Source organism: Lynx canadensis, chromosome F1, assembly GCF_007474595.2.
Source record: "Lynx canadensis isolate LIC74 chromosome F1, mLynCan4.pri.v2, whole genome shotgun sequence".
Taxonomy (NCBI): Eukaryota; Metazoa; Chordata; class Mammalia; order Carnivora; family Felidae; genus Lynx; species Lynx canadensis.
Window position 1 is genome coordinate 57,228,563 of NC_044319.2, and position 19,052 is coordinate 57,247,614.

At 40.6% G+C, this 19,052-nt stretch overlaps 1 protein-coding gene across 5 annotated transcripts in view; it reads right to left on the bottom strand.

Annotated features, from left to right (window-relative positions):
• Nucleotides 1-17,118, bottom strand: part of RAB3GAP2 (RAB3 GTPase activating non-catalytic protein subunit 2) — a 104,395-nt gene extending 87,277 nt beyond the window's left edge. For 3 of the 5 annotated variants that reach the window (XM_030303127.2, XM_030303125.2, XM_030303126.2), the window contains exon 1: nucleotides 16,943-17,117. In XM_030303127.2, coding sequence (XP_030158987.1) covers nucleotides 16,943-17,057 — 115 coding nt within the window. In that variant the 5' untranslated portion in view covers nucleotides 17,058-17,117. Of the gene's footprint in view, nucleotides 1-16,942 lie in introns of all 5 variants that reach the window. The other 2 variants (XR_003966042.2, XM_030303123.2) reach the window with 1 other exon arrangement.
• Between the last annotated feature and the right edge of the window lie 1,934 nt (nucleotides 17,119-19,052).

Here is a 19,052-nt window from a genome sequence, read left to right on the forward strand (position 1 = left end):
ACACTGAAATAAAAAGCACCTGACTCAATTCACAAATGACTCATACAATCAAACACAAGACAGCAGCAATTGGGATTTCCTGCCCCTGCAGAGACCTGGTATCTCTTCATAGCAGAATCAGAAACATCCAGGAAGAGAAAGACCTTGACAAATTCTTTATACGAGATATTTGTGTTCATGAAGGTTTACCCATTTCTCGAGGCCCCTGATAGAAGTTTCTATTAACAAGAGGGGAAGGGGACTTAATCAGGCATCTCCCCCTATCGTAGGAATATATTTTCTAAAGAAGTCAGAGCTTAATGGAAGGTGAAACAGCACTATTACTCAGGAAGGTCAAAGATGTTTCTGAAGGTTGGTCTAGAATCCTAAGCCTATTTATAATACTGTAAGAAAATGAATTCTGATTCTCATCAACTCAGAAGTGGAAACCGTTTTTTTTTAAGGGAGACATTTGGAAACTGGGTACTACCCTTATGGCTATTTCTACTCTGTGCCGGTGATGTAAATTTTGCAGCCTCCTGAAGTCTGCTGAAAATCACTTGATACCATTTTGCAGAGTGCTGTCTGACGGCTATTGTCAGCTGTTAAAAAGTGTTGGAATCTTGCACTTCACTAAGGTTATTTCTTATGCCCTCAAACTGTGCAAGCAGGCCAAGCACATTCTTTTAAAAAAAAATGGTTTATATTAAAACAATATCTGATGAATGTCTAATCAAGTTGCCATTCAGGCGAATAATTTTGTTCAGGCAATCTTTCCCTCTGGTAACTTTTCTATGAAGGCTGGTGTTCTACAAGTGATCCCGTAGTCAGCGTTTTTTAATTGATCCTTAAAGTTGTAGATAACAAAACCAACGTATTTAATATATTTAAGAACTGTGCACTATTCAGTGTCAATATGAAACATTACTATAGGACCTTAAGATCTATACATTCTATGTACTCATAATGAAATAACACTAACTTTTCATTATTACTTACTATAAAGAAAAGCTAAAAATCATTCACCATGATTGTCTCTTAGAATAAATAGACAAAAATCTCCTATGGGGCAGGGTAATTTTAAAGAGACCCAAGCTGTGGTATAACTTAAGAGGTAAGCCAATTTAACAGTGTATTCTAGACTAAGGACACCAGAACATACAACTTCTTTAGGGTAGTCAGGATCCAGTATGAAAATTCCAAACGCTCCACAATTCACCAAATCATTTAGCCATTGGCAATTACCTAGTTTGCTTACTAAGCTAAGTGGCACTCATTTTAGTCAAAGGCTACACTATAGATTATAAGGTCATTTTAAATGTTTTCCCCATTTATTAAATACGTAGCAAACATCCAATCTTCAGAAAGCAAATCTTTAAATGACACTGTCAGCAACTGCCTATGCCTTTCATTATGCTAAAGTCTAATTCAACAAAATTGATCAGAGAATTAAGAAAATGGGATTCACATTCACTGCCTTATAAAATTAGAGTTACTGTCTCTTCTGCAGATTCCTCTCTCTAGGTAGCGCTGCAAGAGGTGAAAATAATGAATCAGGGATGACTGAAGTTCCAGGGATGGCCTCACCCTGCAAATCTGAAGCAGACACATCACTCTCTGAGGAACACCGGCTTCAAAGATAAACTTTAATGCCAATCTAATCTGATCCTAATTATCCTTTTTTCCTTTGCCTGCCACCACCCTTCTATTCTCCCCAATTAGACTCTTCACTCATTGGTGGCCAGTCTTTAGCAGTGCTCTCCGATAAAAATATAATGGGAGACACACATTCAATTTAAAATTTAGTAGTAGCCATATTTTAAAAGTAGAAAAAAACAGGTGAAATTTTAATATGTTATGTAATATAATATGGCCAAGATACCACTTCAATATGTAATCAATCCAATGTTAAATTATTCAGAAGATATTTTACTTTTTCCCCACACTAAATCTTCAAAATCTGATGTATATTTTACACTTAGAGCACATCTGTTCGGACGAGGCACATTTCAAGTGCTCAAAAGTTTATGTGGCTAGCAGCTACAGTATGAGACAGCACAAATCTAAAACAAGTATTAGGTCTCTGGTGTCAGGTTGTCTGGGTTGGATACCCAGTTTTACCCCCTAAAGAGTTATATGACCTTAGGCAATTTATGTAATCTCTTACTGTCTCAGCTTCGTCTTTAGCAAAATGGAGTGAATAACTATATTTACTTCATACTGTTGTTAGAATATATAGGAACAGTGCTTAGCACATAGACACTCTTAACGGCTGTTAAAATTATCATTCTCCATCCAGTGGTATTGCAAGAGTGGCTCAATATTCACAAGTCAATTAACACGATACATCACATCAATACGAGAAAGGGTAAAAGCCATATCATTCCAATAGATGCAGAAAAAGCATGTGACAAAGTACAACATCTATTCATGATTAAAAACTCTCCACAAAGTAGGTTTAGACAGACCATACCTCAACATAACAAAGGCCCTACAGAGAGAACCCAAAGCGAACATCATACTCAATGGGGAAAAAAGTGAGAACTTTTCCCCTAAGAGGATGTCCATTCTCACCATCTTTACTCACCATACTACTGGAAGTCCTAGCTACAGCAATTAGCATAATGAAATAAAGGCATCCAAACTAGTAAGGAAAAAGTAAAACTCTATTTGCAATTGACATGATACCATATATAGAAAACCTGAAAGACTCCACCAAAAAAAGGACTACAACTGATAAATGAATTTCAGTATATTGATACAAAAATCAATATACAGAAATCTGTTGCATTTCTATATACTAATAATGAAGCAGCCAAAAGAGCAATTAAAGAAACAATCCTGGGGCGCCTGGGTGGCGCAGTCGGTTAAGCGTCCGACTTCAGCCAGGTCACGATCTCGTGGTCCGTGAGTTCGAGCCCCGCGTCGGGCTCTGGGCTGATGGCTCAGAGCCTGGAGCCTGTTTCCGATTCTGTGTCTCCCTCTCTCTCTGCCCCTCCCCCGTTCATGCTCTGTCTCTCTCTGTCCCAAAAATAAATAAACGTTGAAAAAAAAAAAAATAGTTTAAGAAACAATCCTATTTAGGGGCACCTGGGTGGTTCAGTCGGTTAATCGTCTGACCTCAGCTTAGGTTTGTGAGCTTGAGACCCACGTTGGGCTCGGTGCTGACAGCTCAGAGCCTGGAGACTGTTTTAGATTCTGTGTCTCCCTTGCTCTCTCCCTCCCTCCCTCCCTCAAAAATAAACATTAAAAAAAGTTTTTAAAAAATTCTATTTACAATTGCATCAAAAATAATAAGATACCTAGGAATAAACTTAACCAAGGAGGTGAAAGACCTGTACTTTGAAAACACTGATAAAAGAAACTGAAGATGACACAAAGAGAAAGATATTCCACGTGCATGAATTAGAAAAACAAATACTGTTAAAATGTCCATACTAGACAAAACAACCTACACATTTAATGCAATCCCTATCAAAATACCAACGGCATTTTTCACAAGAACTAGAACAATCCTAAAATGTGTGTGGAACTACAAAAGACGGTGAATAGCCAAAGCAATCTTGAAAAAGAAAAACAAAACCTGAGGTATCACAATCTCAAATTTCAAGATATACTACAAAGCTGTACTAGGGACACCTGGGTGGCTCAGACAGTAAAGCATCCAACTCTTGATTGGCTCTTCGCTGACAGCCCGGAGCCTGCTTGGGATCCTCTCCCTCTCTCCTGCTCACTCGCTCTCTCAAAATAAATAAAATAAACATTAAAAAAAAAAAAAAAAAGGCATACTACAAAGCTGTAGTAATCAAAATAGTATGATACTGGCACAAAAATAGACCTATAGGTCAACAGAATAGAATAGAGAGGCCAGAAATAAACCCACAATCACATGATAAACTAATATTCAACAAAGAAGCCAAGAATATACAACGGGAGATAGACACTCTTCAACAAATAGTGTTGGGAAAACTGGACAGCTACATGCAAAAGAATGACACTGGACCACTTCCTCACACCATACACAAAAATAAATTCAAAATGGATTGAAGACCTAAATGTGAGACCTGACACCATAAAAATCCTAGGAGAGAGCACAGACAGTAATTTCTCTGACACTGACCAAAGCAACATTTTTCTAGATATGTCTCCTGAGGCAAGGGAAACAAAAAGCAAAAACAAACAGTTGGGATGGCATCAAAATAAAAAGTTTCTGCAGAGCAAAGCAAACAAAACTAAAAGCCAACCTACTGAATGGGAGAAGATATTTGCAAATGACACATCTAATAAAGGGCTAGTATCCAAGATATATAAGGAACTTAGACAATTCAACACAAAACAAATAATCCAATTAAAAATGGGCAGAAGACATGAACAGGTATTTCTCCAAAGAAAACATACAGATGGTCAACAGATACATAAAAAGATGCTCAACATCACTCCTCATCAGGGAAACGCAAATCAAAACCACAATGAGATATCACTTCATACCTGTCCAAACAGATAAAATCAAAAACACAAGAATAGCAAGTGTTGGTGAGGATGTGGAGAAAAAGGAACCCTCACGCACGACTGGTGAAAATGTAAATGGATGCGGCCACTGTTGAGAACAGTACAGAGGTTCCTCAAACAATTAAAAATAGAATTACCTTATGACCCAGTAATTCCACTACTGGGTATTTACCCAAAGAATATTAAAATACTAATTCAAAGGGATACATGAACCCCTATGTTTACTGCAGCATTATTTACAATAGTCAAATTATGGAAGCAGCCAAGTGTCTATCAATAGATGACTGATAAAAAGGCGGTATACATACACGATGGAATATTACTCAGCCATAAAAAGAATGAAATCTTGCCATTTGCCACAACATGGATGGATCTAGAGGGTGTAACGTTAAACGAAGTCAGTCAGTCGGAGAAAGACAAATACCATATGCTTTCACTCATATGCGAAATTTAAGAAACAAAACAAGCAAAGGGGGAAAAAATGAGACAAACCCCAAGAAACTACAGAGAACTGATGGTTAGCAGAGGAGAGGTGGGGAGATGGGGGGGACGGGGGAGATCATAGGAGATGAGGATTAAGGAGATGTACAGAATTGCTTATTCACTATATTATACACTTAAACCTAATATAATACTGTATGTTAATTACACTGGAATTAAAAATAATAAAAATACACTTACCTGGAAAAAAACTTTTTTCAAAATGGCAAATAGTGCCTACTGAAAAAAATCTAAAATAGATCATGGAACTCCTACCTTCGTCTTGCTACTTTCATGCTGAGATTCATGTACCAGATGTTGCTCCTAAAGCAATAATTTTACAACTATATTACATCAGCATAGCCTCCGTCTATAAGCCAAATATTTCAAAGGCTCATGTTTTAACTGGGTTTTCCCCACTTCATTTCCCGAGCAACCTACCGAAAAACTGGCATTTCCAAGTACATGAGACAGTTCTGCTTAGTTTTGAATGTTTTAATTTGGGTGGGGGAGGTGAGCTCCTTTCTGGAGAGGTGAGCTTTCTTTAAATTTTCACACTCTTAGCCAATTTCCCTTAAAACTCACTGAAAAGCAAGGACTATGCTGAGGATTTTGATTCTTTGCAAAAGTTTTCCAGCTTAAAATATTTTGTTAGTCTACTTCATTTGATGACATTACCCTTCATTCCTGCTTTCATACCACATCTTGAATCATTCTTGTTCTCTACATTAAAAAAAAATTTCATAAGCTGATCTCTTTTATTTGTCTCCACAACTTATATAATGTGGAGAGAAATAAAAACAAGATGAAGTAATAATAATAGTAACAAAAAGCAACTACCTCTTCAGTGATTAACTTGACTTTTCAATCCTGAAGTTTTTTATACCCGTCACTGAAGATGACTATTTTGAACTGTCTAAAGGGGTTGATAACATAAGCACAAACTGATGTTCTTATCCTGATCAAGTTCAACACTTTGCCTGAATGAATAAAACCAGTGACTTCAAAATGTAAAATGTAACTACATCTCCTTCTGGAGAGAATTTATCCCCGAAGAGATCAGATTATACTGGTATAAAAGAACTGTTCAGTCTCTCATTTGATAAATGATATAGTTATTGACACAGAGAAAACACATTTTAATTCAAACATGAAAAATTATAGATTTTTTTAGGGGTACTCCCAGTGAATGAATTATTCTACCAACAAAAGCTCAAATAAGAAATTCAACTTTTGCTTTCTGTAGCTCTTTTTAATTCCAAAAATACCTTAGTCTGATTTGCTTCTGAACAGTCTGTCCTCATAAACTGAGTGTATGTTTTTCATATAACAAGAACCTGAAGCTAGAAAGGAAACTGAATCCTGAAGCGGGCAATTAATTTGGCAGTATTTGCTTTTTCCAGTATGAGCATGTCAAGATCAAAAACTAAATGAGAAACTGAAATCATTAAATGTTAGAAAAAGAAAAACTTAATTTAATCTCCATGGTCTAATAAAAGATCTTATTAGCACAGAAGCAAATTCGTTTCCATTCTTCCTGAGACAAGAAAAAAACAGAGAATGTACTTGTTTCTATAAAGAGCAAGAACCTCTAGAACCCACGGCTTGTAAGTAATTCAGAAACTTCAACAAAATTAGCTGGCTCTTCTTGGCCAAGGCAAAGAACCCATCACAGAGCAATACGAAATAAAAAAGGACTAAAGAATAGAGAAACTGCTTCTTAATTTCCTATGCCTCAGAATTATTCATCTTTTTCTATTTCTAGGGAAATGGTAAAATAAATTGCATATTAGCATATTCTTTTCAGCACATAAAATATGCAGCAATCTAAAATGAAGAGGCCATCCCATTTCTACAAGCAGCTTCTTTCAGAACACCATGATTAAATCAGACTAGCTCTTCAAGGGTCCTTTCAGTTCTAGAATTCTAATGACTTCTGTTGTCAAGTAAGTGTATGCTCTTAATAGTTCACAAAATGACAGAACTGAAAATATCTTTAAGGTCTAAAATATCCTCCTCCTCTAAAAAGTTTATAAAAATAAATATGCTCCCTTTGCCCTAAATCCTAAGAACTCTTTAGACCCATCTTAACAAAAACAACAAAATCTACATAGACTTAACATAATTTAATTGCCCTAGTCCATTTTCTATTCATTTTGTTTTTCAAAAGAAATCATAAGGTCAATAATGTGTACGTTAGAAAAAACTTCTACATGTTTTAGAATTGCTTCCTACAATGTCATACTTACGTATTACTGATTTATTATATCCAAAGCTTCAGAAAAAGACAAGCATGGCTAATAAGGTGAGGATGTGAAATATGGGTGAAGGTATGTAAATACTGCTAGCTATAGCTAATTCCTGCATATTCTAAAGAAGCCAGTTCAACACTATTATTTAACTCATTATAATATTCAACTAGTACTAGTGAGAAAATTTTCCTTGTATTTGAAGTAAATTCTTCGAATGCCAGATTAACTTTGCTATTACCTGCCGCTTTAAAAAAAATACAGATAAAGTCTGATAACAATCTTATTTTATCGCATGAGAACCGTTTTTCACTTATCAGAAAAGCAAGTCAAAGAAACTGTAACAAAGAATGATGACAAGTATGTGTGTAAAAAGGCACTTCTGTTTACCATGGATAGGAGTGAACCCAACCACTGTTTAGAGTAATTTGGCAACTGTAACCAAGATTTAAAATGTGAATGTCTATCATTCAGCAGTTCCAACCCTAGAAATGTACACACAGAAATACCGATATCATACGTAAACACACGCATAAGGATGCTTACTAGAGCATTTTCTTATAGCAAAAATTTTGGAAATAATCTGAATGTTCATTGATAGGGGAATAAATATAGCCTGGTAGAGTCTTCATTGGAACACTGTGTGGTAATTAGAAAAAATGCTATAGAGTTGCGTATACAAACTTGGAAAGATGTATACATCAGATAAGCACAAGAGAAAGTTCCAGAGTACATATTTGACAAAAATGAGACTATAATACAAAATTAAAATAAATACCCAAGCAGCATGTGTGTTGTCTAAGCAGAGAGTCTCAGAGGAGTCTTACCACAGCAGCACTTTACAATGGAACTTTGATGATGGAAGTGTTCGATATCTGTACTCTCCAATAAGGTATCCACTAGACACATGTAGCCACTGAGCACTTGAAATATAGCTAGTATGACAGAGGAACTGAATTTTTACTTTTATTTCTATTAGACTTAAAGTACCACATATCACTAATGGCTACCATATTGAACAGCACAGCACTGAAGTTTTAACACCTAGAAGGTGGGATATGAGCAGCCAGAAGGTGACTTTCATGTCTGATTTTATATACTTAAAAAAAAAAAAAAGGGCAGTGTGACAATGAGTAACTAAGTCTCTCTTAACCTTCTCTCTTCCAGGAAATTTGTGAGACCTCGGCTCACATGGCACAAAGAAAAGTGATCTGTCTTTGGAAGACTATTTCTGTTCTTCTTTTCAAAGGAGAAATATGGGCATGGCACACACCTAAGAGATTCAAGGATTCCTCTCCATCAGGAAGGTTCACTTAGGGTCTCTATAGTTCCAAATGATAATCAGCATAGTCATGCAAAAAAATACTTCCTGTCTTATAATTCCAGGACGGCCACTTTAAATAATACTAAATAACACCTGAGGAATACCAATCTAAGAAGATTACCTCCCCTTCTGGAATACAGCCACCCAACTGGTCTTTCTACTTCCACTTTCACCCACCAGTCCCATCCATTCTCTTCTTTGCTGACAAAACAATGTCGCCAGGATATTAGCTGGTTATGCTACTTCTCAGCTCAAATTCCTTTCATAGATTGCCACTGCTACCTCTGGCAAGTTTCAAACTCCATCACCACTGCTACAGCCCTAGTTCTGTCTTTACTTCTGAAGGCCCTCATCTGACTTCTATAAACATCTCCCAAACGGTATCTACCTCTAGCTTTGAACTACCCAATCTATTCTTTTCACAGCCACCAAATCCATCTACCCGCAACTCAAATCCTGAAATGCTATGCTTTTGCTTAAAACCATCAATGTCTACTCCCTGCCTGTAGTAGAACTTCCTAGTATACTACAAATAGGCTACCGGTATCTCTCATCTCTCATGACAGCCAGGTAGGGCTTGGGGCTATTCGAACTACTGGCAGGTCACTTCCCACCATGAGCATCTTTATTTATTCTGTACGACCAATTTATTACCATACTGATACACATTTTTGTTAAAAAACATAAAATTCACCATCTTAACCATTTTTAAGTGTACAGTTCAGTAGTACAAAATATATTCACATTGTTGTGAAACAGATCTCTAGAACTTTTTCATCTTGCAAATCTGAAACGCTACACCCATTAAACAAGGCTCTTCTTCCCCTCCCCCACCCCCCACCCCCGGCTCCCAGGTCCCAGTAACCCCATTCTAATTCTCATTTCTATGAATGTATTTACTTTAGTGGAATCATGTAGCATGTCTTTTTGTGACTAATATTTCACATAGCATAATGTCCTCAAGGTTCATTCCCATTGTAGCATGCTGTATGATTCCCCTTAAGGCTGAATAATATTCCATTGTACGTATACATATTTGGTTTATCCATTCATTCAACAATAGACATTTGGACTGCTGCTACTCCTTGGCTTTTGTGAGCAGCACTGCTATGAACACGGGTGTGCAAATGTCTCTTTGAGACACTGTTTTCAATTCTTTCGGATATACACCCAGAAATGAGACATAAATGAGACTGAATTATACAATTCTATTTGTTTTTTGAGGAAATTCCATACTGTTTTCCATAGCAGTTGCACCATTCTACAATTCTGCCAACAGCGTAGAGCTCCAATTTCTCCACAGCCTTGCCAGCAGTTGTTATTTTCTGGGTTTTTTTCTTTAATAGTAGCCATCCTAATGCGTGTGGGGTGATCTCTCATTATGGTGTTGATTTGCATTTCTCATGATTACGGATATGGAGCATCTATTCATGTTTATTGACCATTTCTATGACATCATTGGAAAAATGTCTGTTCAAGTCCTTTGTCCAGGTTTTGGTTTTACTGTTGAGGTGAAGTAGTTCTTTATATATCGTGGATAGTAACCCCTTATTAGATAACATGATTTGCAAATATTTTCTCCCATTCCGTAAGTGGCCTTTTTACCGTTGACCGCATCCTCTGATTCACAAATGTTTTAAAGTTTGATATAGTCCCATTTGCCTGTTTTCTCTTTTGTTGCCTCTGCTTTGTGTGTTATATCCAAGAACTCACTGGGAAGTTCAATGTCATAAAGCTTCCCCCTATGTTTTCTTCTAAGCATTTTATAGTTTTAGGTGTTCTATTTAGGTCTTTAATCCATTTTGAGTTAATTTTTGTATATGGTCTAAGAAGTCCAATTTCATTCTTTTGTATATGGATATGCAGCTTTTTCAACACCATTTGTTGAAGAAACTGTCCTTTCCCCCACTGAGTGGTCTTGGTATCCCTGTCAAAGATCACCTGACCATACATGCAAGGGTTTATTTCCGGACTCTATTCTACTTGTCTATTTGTCTGTATGCCAGTACCACATGGTTTTGATTAGTGCAGTTTTGTAATATTTTGAAATCAAGAGGTATGAGCCCTCCAACTTTTTTCTTCTTTTTCAAAATTGTTTTCACTATTCAGATACAAAGTTTCATTTTTTATGTGTCCTATGATGAAAAAAAAAGACTGGGAATGACCGAGCCCTATAGAAGATTACCTTCAAACTTTTTGTTTATATACACCCCCAAGAGTTTTTCAATGGTATGTATCCCTTGCGTAAAAGATACAATTTCTGATATATGATAAACATGGACATTTTCATATGGACTTATTCAGTAGATTCCATACACTATAGGGAAAAGATACCAATATCCGTTAAAAAATGATATTCTCTAAAGATAGTAAGTACTCCCTTCTTCTCCTTAAATGCCTATTTCCATTCCATTTCCTCCACAGAATGCTATTCTAATTATTAATCCAAAAATTTCTCCGCAAAAACATGAATTGAGAAAAATCTTTGCTGTGACAAGAATTTTATTAGAATTATGTATTAGAATTTTTCTTCTTGACCTATTTCAATTATTATTAGGAGCCAATAACAGAGACTAACAACATACATACATCACAAATTTTGATGACTATTAAACTTAAATAGCAAAAATTATTTGGAAATGTCTCAAGATGCATGGAGAGTTTATGGGGCCTTGATTAAAGGGGACTTTTTTCTAAACAATCTGGAGCAACTTACTATAATAATATTCAGAATGTATGAAAGGTGAGCCTTTATTTAGTAAAGTAGGAGAAAGGCAGGGTAGAAAGGAAGGCACTTAAGAGTACCTAGAAATTAGTTTACTTAAAACTATCTGTTGCCAAGTAACTCTTGGGCAAATTTCCATGTAACCCCAAGGTACTCTTAACTTCCATCTGATGATGCATAAAATTGAAGTTCCTCTGACAATTTCTGCAGGCTCATCCCTTACCATACCCCACTCTCCCGCAATTTTCTATTTGCAGCATCTGAACCTCATCCGGTTTCACATCCCTTGGCTGACCATTTCTCTCCACCTGACGGACATCCATTAAACAATTAAGACTCAGTGAAAGTAACAGTTGCTCTAAGAAGACTTCCGTGAGTCCCCTATATAGAATGAACACTCCTTCATTCTCCAACTGTCATGTGCCAAGTTACAGCACAACACCTTTAACACTCCTTTTACGTGCTTATTTCCTTTACTGGCTGAAAGCTCCTTGAGCAAAGGGACTCATTTTACGCCTACTTTGTGCTTAGTACACAGGAAGTACTCAACAAATACTAGCTTAATGAAACAAGACAATGCCTGTCTCAATTTCCTCACTGACACATTTTATCTGTAAGAGCTCTTCCGATTTTAAATAGCTAACAAAATCCAGTAATCCCATAAGTTTTCTGAAATTCCTATAAACGTTCCACTTTCAGATTTCATCTCTACCCCTAGTATGATCTGAAACAAGAGAAAGCATTTTCACTAGGTATAAAAAATGGGTATTTTATGCCCTTTGTAATATCCCATCATGTAAAGTGATTCCATGATTTTAGGTTATCCTAAAAAGCACACTTTGCTCAGCAGTTGTATAAAAACATGACTTTAATTGACGACTCCAAGGTAATTTCCTGCTTGCTTTATCTTCTATCTTTCCGGTAAAAGAGGCAGGAAGGAAAGCTGCCTTACTTTTTTAGTATGCCAGCTGGAAATTATTTTATTATCAGGTAATTATGAGATCCACAATACTGTAATATCCAAATTACCTCCAAATATTCTGATTCTCCCTCTCTGTATGTCTATTTTCTAACCCCCCCAACTCAATTATAAATATCAGAAAGCTCTAGTCCAGAAATCCAGTCTCACTGGAAATTATGCCACCAGAGTTTATGTGCAGACCCCTACTACTACCCATCTCCAAAATTTCAAAGCATGAGACCAAAATTTTTGTCTGAAATAGCATTTGATTTAGTAGAAACAATTACTAATAGTTATCACTAATATAAGCAATGGGAAATAGTGTAGGGTTCAAGATCTTTTTTTCTTAATGTTTGTTTATTTTTGAGAGAGAGAGTGTGTGAGTGGGTGAAGGGCAGAGAGAGAGGGAGACAGAGAATCCAAAGCAGGCTCCAGGCTCTGAGCTGCCAGCACAGAGCCCGACGTGGGGCTGGAACTTGTGAACCGTGAGATGATGACCTGAGCCGAAGTCGGATGCTTAACCACTGAGCCACCCAGGTGCCCCAGGGTTCAAGACCTCTCTTAAAGCCATAGAAGACATTCTCATTTCATAATTGAAGATACAAAGTACCATAAAGTCATACTCTTATTCTCTGACAATTCAAACATAGAAGAGAGTAGTTCAGAGTTCTGGGTCTCCAGGAACCAGGTTATCACTATGTCTATGGCAGCTGTCCACATTAAAAGAATTACTGAACCAACTAATGAGCCTTCAAGATCATCACTTACCTACAACAAATAATTCATGACAAGTAGTTGAGGGGTTTTTGTTATTATTGTTGTTTTGGTTGTACATACCCCCTAGAGATGAGCTGGGATAAGAAATTAAAACTATATAAGCTAGGAAAATAAAATGATGTCATGATTTCTGCTTCCTAATAAAGTAATCATTTATAACACTAATAAAGGGAAGAAACGCAAAGCCAAACACCATCCGCAGGTTAAGGCAGGTCCTACTTACCTGCTCTTTTTACTCTGTAAATTTGCACCCTCACAAAACCTTAGTTCGCGTTGTCCTAATGAAGACCTCTTTACAAAACTGGAGGTTTTGTAAAAAAACAAACAAAAAACACCTGCAGTGATTATGGAAATCCATAGCCTTAGTCATTCCAAGAATTTGAAGTAAACTATCAACAGTATGACAAGATATTTGATGATTTTTAATTGTAAATTAATGCACTGTTTTAGCAGTAAAATATTGGCTTGGCAAATGGGCTCAACTGGGTGAGAGGTTCCTTCTCTATTTTCTACTTGAATTGATGGTAGCCACAATAATACCAACACACACAAACCTGAGAGTTTGATTTAAAAGGGTAAGAAATTAAATCACCCTTGCAAACTCATGAGCATACTGCAAATTAATCTAGATGTTTATATCCCCAGATGACTCTATATCCCCCACTGCCCAGATTGATATCGTAAGGCTAGCCTTCACTGTGTGACCTTGGACAAGTATTCACTCTGTATGTACCTAAATCCTAGCACCTACAACTGTGCCACACAATAGGGTAGGCACTAGCCACATCTGGCCACTGGCACATTTGGCACATCTGAAGCTTAAATCAAGTAAAATTAAAAAGTCAGCTCTTCGGTAGCACTTGCCACATTTCAAGGGCTCAAGAGCCAGATGTGGCTAGAGGCTACCATACTGGACGGGACACAGTGATAAAAATAAATGGTATGATGGGGCATAACAAAGGCAATTGAGTGGGCAGGAGCGACTACGTTAGATGAGACGGTCAGAACAAGCCTCCGTGAGATGTTGACATCCGAGGGGAGACTTGACTAACAAGATGCAGACAGAATGAAAGCTCTGCCTACAGCATCCAAAGAAGAGACCGGAACAAGGGCAGAGGCCCTAGGCACAAAGGAGCCTGACTGGTTTCACAACAGTGTGTCCGAAGCACAAGATATAAGGGAGAGTAACATGAGGTGCCAAGAAGTGGCAGGAGGCAGGGCCTCGAGGGCCTTATAAACTATGTAAGGACTTTAGATTTTTACATTAAGCGCCATCGAAAGCCATGGAGTTCTAAAGGACAGTGCTATGATCTAAAATGTCTTTAAAAGCTCCCTCTGACTACTTTGGGGAAAGAATGACAAGAAATCAAGGTCAAAAGCAGGAAGATCTGTCAGCAGGCCGGTGTCACCACCCGGGTGAAAGAAGAGCAGGGGATCAGCGGCGGGATAGACAGAATGGGTTCTTTTCGCCGCATCTCCTGTCCACAGTCCTGTATCTACTATCCTTCACACCTGGCTCCTTGAAAGAGTCTTCTCTTTTGCTCCTCAATATCCTGTAAACATGCTTTCTGTCTCCACATTCCATGGAAACTGCCCTAAGGTCCCACTCACCCCCACCTGCCCAAAACCACCGAGCGTTTTTGCTTCCTTTTAATTTTTTTTTTTTAACTTTTATTTATTTTTGAGACAGAGAGAGACAGAACATGAGCAGGGGAGGGTCAGAGAGAGAGGGAGACACAGAATCCGAACGGGCTCCAGGCTCTGAGCTGTCAGCCCAGAGCCCGATGTGGGGCTCGAACTCACGGACCAGGAGATCATGACCTGAGCCGAAGTCGGATGCCCCACCGACTGAGCCACCCAGGCGCCCGCGGTTTTGCATCCTTGCCGGAGCTGACCTCAGCTGTGCCTGCGACTGCGCAACGCTCTTCCCTTTCATCAAATCCTGTCCCGCCTCAGCTCCCGGGCATGCTGTCACCTGGTTTTCCTTTCTCAGTCTTCTTCCCATTACATGACTCTTGAACACCACTGCTCCTCTAAGGAACATCTGCAGTACTCACTTCACTTCACTGCATACGTGATCTCTGAGACTCAACTGACACTTCTGGCTGGTAACTTCCAGGTTAACATCGCTGGCCCGGGATCCTTACCAAGCTTCAGACCTCCAGATCTAGCGTCTGACTGGACCCCCTCCCTTGGACATACCACAAACATGTAAGACGCAAAAGGCCCAAAACCCATCTCCTTCATTCTCTCATTACACACCCCTGCCCAAGCCAAAGACATTCTCAACTCCCTCTCACTCATCAGCTCCAATGCCAACACCAGATCTGCACCAGGTCCTGCAGATCCTACCTCCTTTAGCAGCTTTCCAATCTCTCTCTTCCTCTCCAGTCCCGCTGAGGCTCTTTTAGTTCAAGCTCCCATCACTTCCTGCGTTTCTGGGACAGCCTCCCACCCACCTCCCTGCTTCCCATCTCGACACACTGCTACGGAAGCACGTAACAGGTATTCAAAAACTCTGTTGCATACATTAAGTAGAAGCCCGGCCGAGTCAGTTCTCTGCTTAAAGTCTTTCAAAGGCCTTTCCCACTACCTCCACGGGCTTCTCGCGATCAAACTCCCGCTTACCTTCACAGCCTCATCTCCCCCACTCTTTCCCTCGCCTCCTCGTCCTCAGCCATGCAACTTTCTGCCCTGTGATTTCAGGCCTCCCTTCCTCTGCACATTCCATCACCTCTCCCCTCTTCGCGTAGCTACTACTTCAAAGGCGGGCTCAGCTTCAAGGAGTGTCCTAGTGCCACATGCACACGCACGTGTGGATGGCTATACATGCACGTAGGGGTGGGTGTTAATGTAGATCTCATTCCGTGTTCATTTCTCGGTCCCAGCTCCTAGATGGCAGACACTACCCTCCTTGATTTGCGGCACTGCTGACTGGCACAGAGAGTCCTGACACCTTCCACGCTGGAGAAAGGGGAAGGAGTTTATTTAGCGGGTCCGGGTCTTTTGTCACCATTCCGGCATAGCACAAATGACAGCACTCACGGTACCGCAAAACCAGACGTGCGCTCCAGGTGGGAAATATGGAGAAACCGGGAGACACCAAACGCACGCCCTTCCAACAGGAGAAATGTGGGGAAATTCCGAGAAACTCTGCAGTCTCTAACAAACCAGACTCGGGGTTGTATACTACCTGGGCCAGGACTCACTTCATACTGTTGGATGACAATAAACAGGGGGAAGGCGTCTCGTTTCAATAAAGCACATTAACTTTTCCTGGCCCAAGTTACGGTAATTTTACTTCCTGATGTAGATTCGCCCTCGCTTCCTGTCAGGTTTTCCTTATTTGGGAGCCGCCTACTCACCACCTCAGGAGCCACTCACTTGTCGATCAGACCATTTATTCTCTACATCTGAATGGGGGGTTGGGGGGGGTGGGATGGAGGGGAAGGGGCCGGAAGAAGACAGGCGGTGGGCGAAGATAAACACTTTAGGAAGGGAGGGTGGCCAAAGGCCACAGTTCCGGGGATGGAGGGGTAGGGACTGAGGCAGCACCCGGGGAAGGCGCTGACAGCTGGCAAGGCATGGGGAGGAGGCTGCGAACGCCGAGCAAGCCGTGCGGAACAGGGGACCGCGGGTTGGAGGGGGGAGATGGAGAGGGCACTCGGGCAGAAAGCTGGGGGTAGGGGGTGGGGACGGGGGTAGGCAGAGGCGTCAGGAAGCAAGGCGCAGTTCTGGCCAGAGGGCCAGGGCTGACGGGGTGTAGGACGAGGAGGGCAGGGGATCAGCGCGGAGCGAAGAAGGAAAGCGCGGGGGGGGGGGGGGGGGACTAGGAGCCCCGACGGCAGCGGTGGCGGGGCGGGGAGGAGACCCGAGGCCGCCCAGCAGGGGCCGCGGGCGGAGCGGGGGAAGGGAGCGGCCAGGCAGGGGGCACTTACTGGGGTCCCTCCGCACGGCGCCGCTGGGGGTCTCCTCCCGCAGATGAGGGAAGAGGAAGTCCCGGGCGGCCTGGAGGTCCTGGAAGTAGCAGAACTGGACAATGGAGCAGGCCATGGCTCCGGGAACCCCGCTCGGGCACCCACCTCACCTCGCCACGCCCTGCCCCCCCGCCGCCCCACGGCTACCGCCGCCGAGCCCGCACTGCTTTAGCCGCGCAGGGGCGGGGAAACCAAACCGGAAGCTGTCAGCGCGCTCGGGCCCGCCGCCCCGGAGCGCTGCGCATGCGCGGGCCGGCCCAGGCGCCGGGGCCTGGCGAGGTCCGGGTCACGTGACCGGCGGCGGCCCTGGGGAACCAACGTCTACGTGGAGGCTGGCTGCCGACTTGAATCCCAGCTCTGCCCCTACAGCCGGGAACGAACGCTTTTATTTGTTCTGGCTTTGAGCCAGAGATGACCTAATTGGACGTTGTCCACGCCAGCCTTTGAACCATTTAACCAATCTTATTGATGTCCTACTATTGGCACGGTCCTGGTATTTCAGAGAAGAATCCCTGTTAAACTCGTGGCAGCCCAGCGGGGAACGGTATCCTGCAAGCATCAGAGTTTGAAGAGATTACTTTCTCATCTGGAAATCAGCCCCATTAAGGCTAACTTTAAGTGCTCCTGCTGCAAATTCCCATAGTACTCTGCACGCCTAATATAGTACGGGTTATAATGTATTACATACTCTTTAAGTTTTCGACATTCATTTGGCCTTTCATTCATTCTCGTTCATCCATCCATTCAGCAAGTATTTGTTGCTCGTCTTTTTTATGCCAGCCACGTGAGGCGCTGAGTATAAAAGAATAAAAGATGAAAGGCTTGTTCCCACGGAGCTAAAATTTTAGTGGCACACAAGTAGTAGGCAATTAATTACTCAACTATGTAACTGAAATCCTGACAATGCTGGGAAGGAAAGAAGTACGAAGTGGGAAGACAGTACATAACAGGGAACCTTACCTGGTGGTGGTTTTGGTTTTGGGGAGTGGGGGTGGAGAGTTACCAGGATCAGGAAGACTTTGTTGCAAACTCCAGGAAGGTGAGATCTCATTTAACTCCCCTTCGTGTCGGCGGTACCTAGCGCTAGTGCTTAATAAACATTTGCTGAGGAAATGAATGGAATGGAATGCGTACGTAAAGTAAGTAGAGTAGCCTGCTTCTTTTACAAGGCACTTTATATTTCTTAAAGTATTTTTCTGTCCATTGTTTAACTGGATAGTCACAACACCATCTTGAAAGTGTGTCTTAGCTCATTTTTTTTTAATGAAAAAATTGACGTGTCACTGAGTTCAAGTTGTCTTGAAGTTCATTTACATTATTTTTTCCTAAAAAGTAAAAACCAAAAAAGAATGATTTTAGTGGTAGCGCAAAGCACCATTGGCACTCACATAATTTCCCAAAACCTGAAGTGGTCATCCATTTTGTACAACAGAAAATGAGATGGAAATAAATTGAAGGCAAATAGATGAAGTCCAGAGCGTTCTTGTCTGTCAGGCCTGTGTACACACTTCGTCCTAATAATATAACCATAATTTAATGCCCAAGTTCCTACTCCATCAATTCCTGTTTCTAGAGTAGAATGATTTGCACAAAATGAGATAATCTATGCTATCAGGTTAACAGGGTCAGTTCTAACCCTACAAAATATATGGTTGGATTAGATGTACTATAAGGTTCCTGAAGCATCAGGGACTTGTAATTCTGTGATGCAAGCTTGCAGAAAAAGCAAGCTTTCAGTGCTTCTGTTTTCCATCTGAAAAAAAATGCAATGCTTCCTCAGATCATCAAGTCTTAGTGATTAAACCCTAAAATATGGCACCAATACCAAACGAGAATAAAATGTAAATCTATATTCCTAGCTTTACAGGAAGAATAGAGAACACGTGATACTTTTGGGAAGGATACAGTGTCATTCCTTGAAAACCATCTGAGTTCCTATTCAGGTGAACGCATTTTGTGGAAGTGACTGCCCCCGGCTGATTCAGCTGGCCTTTGTTCTGCCCCGAGGCATTCATGTATCCCTTGTGTGGCTGCCTTGAATTTCATTACTGCTGGGTTTCAAGGGGTGAAG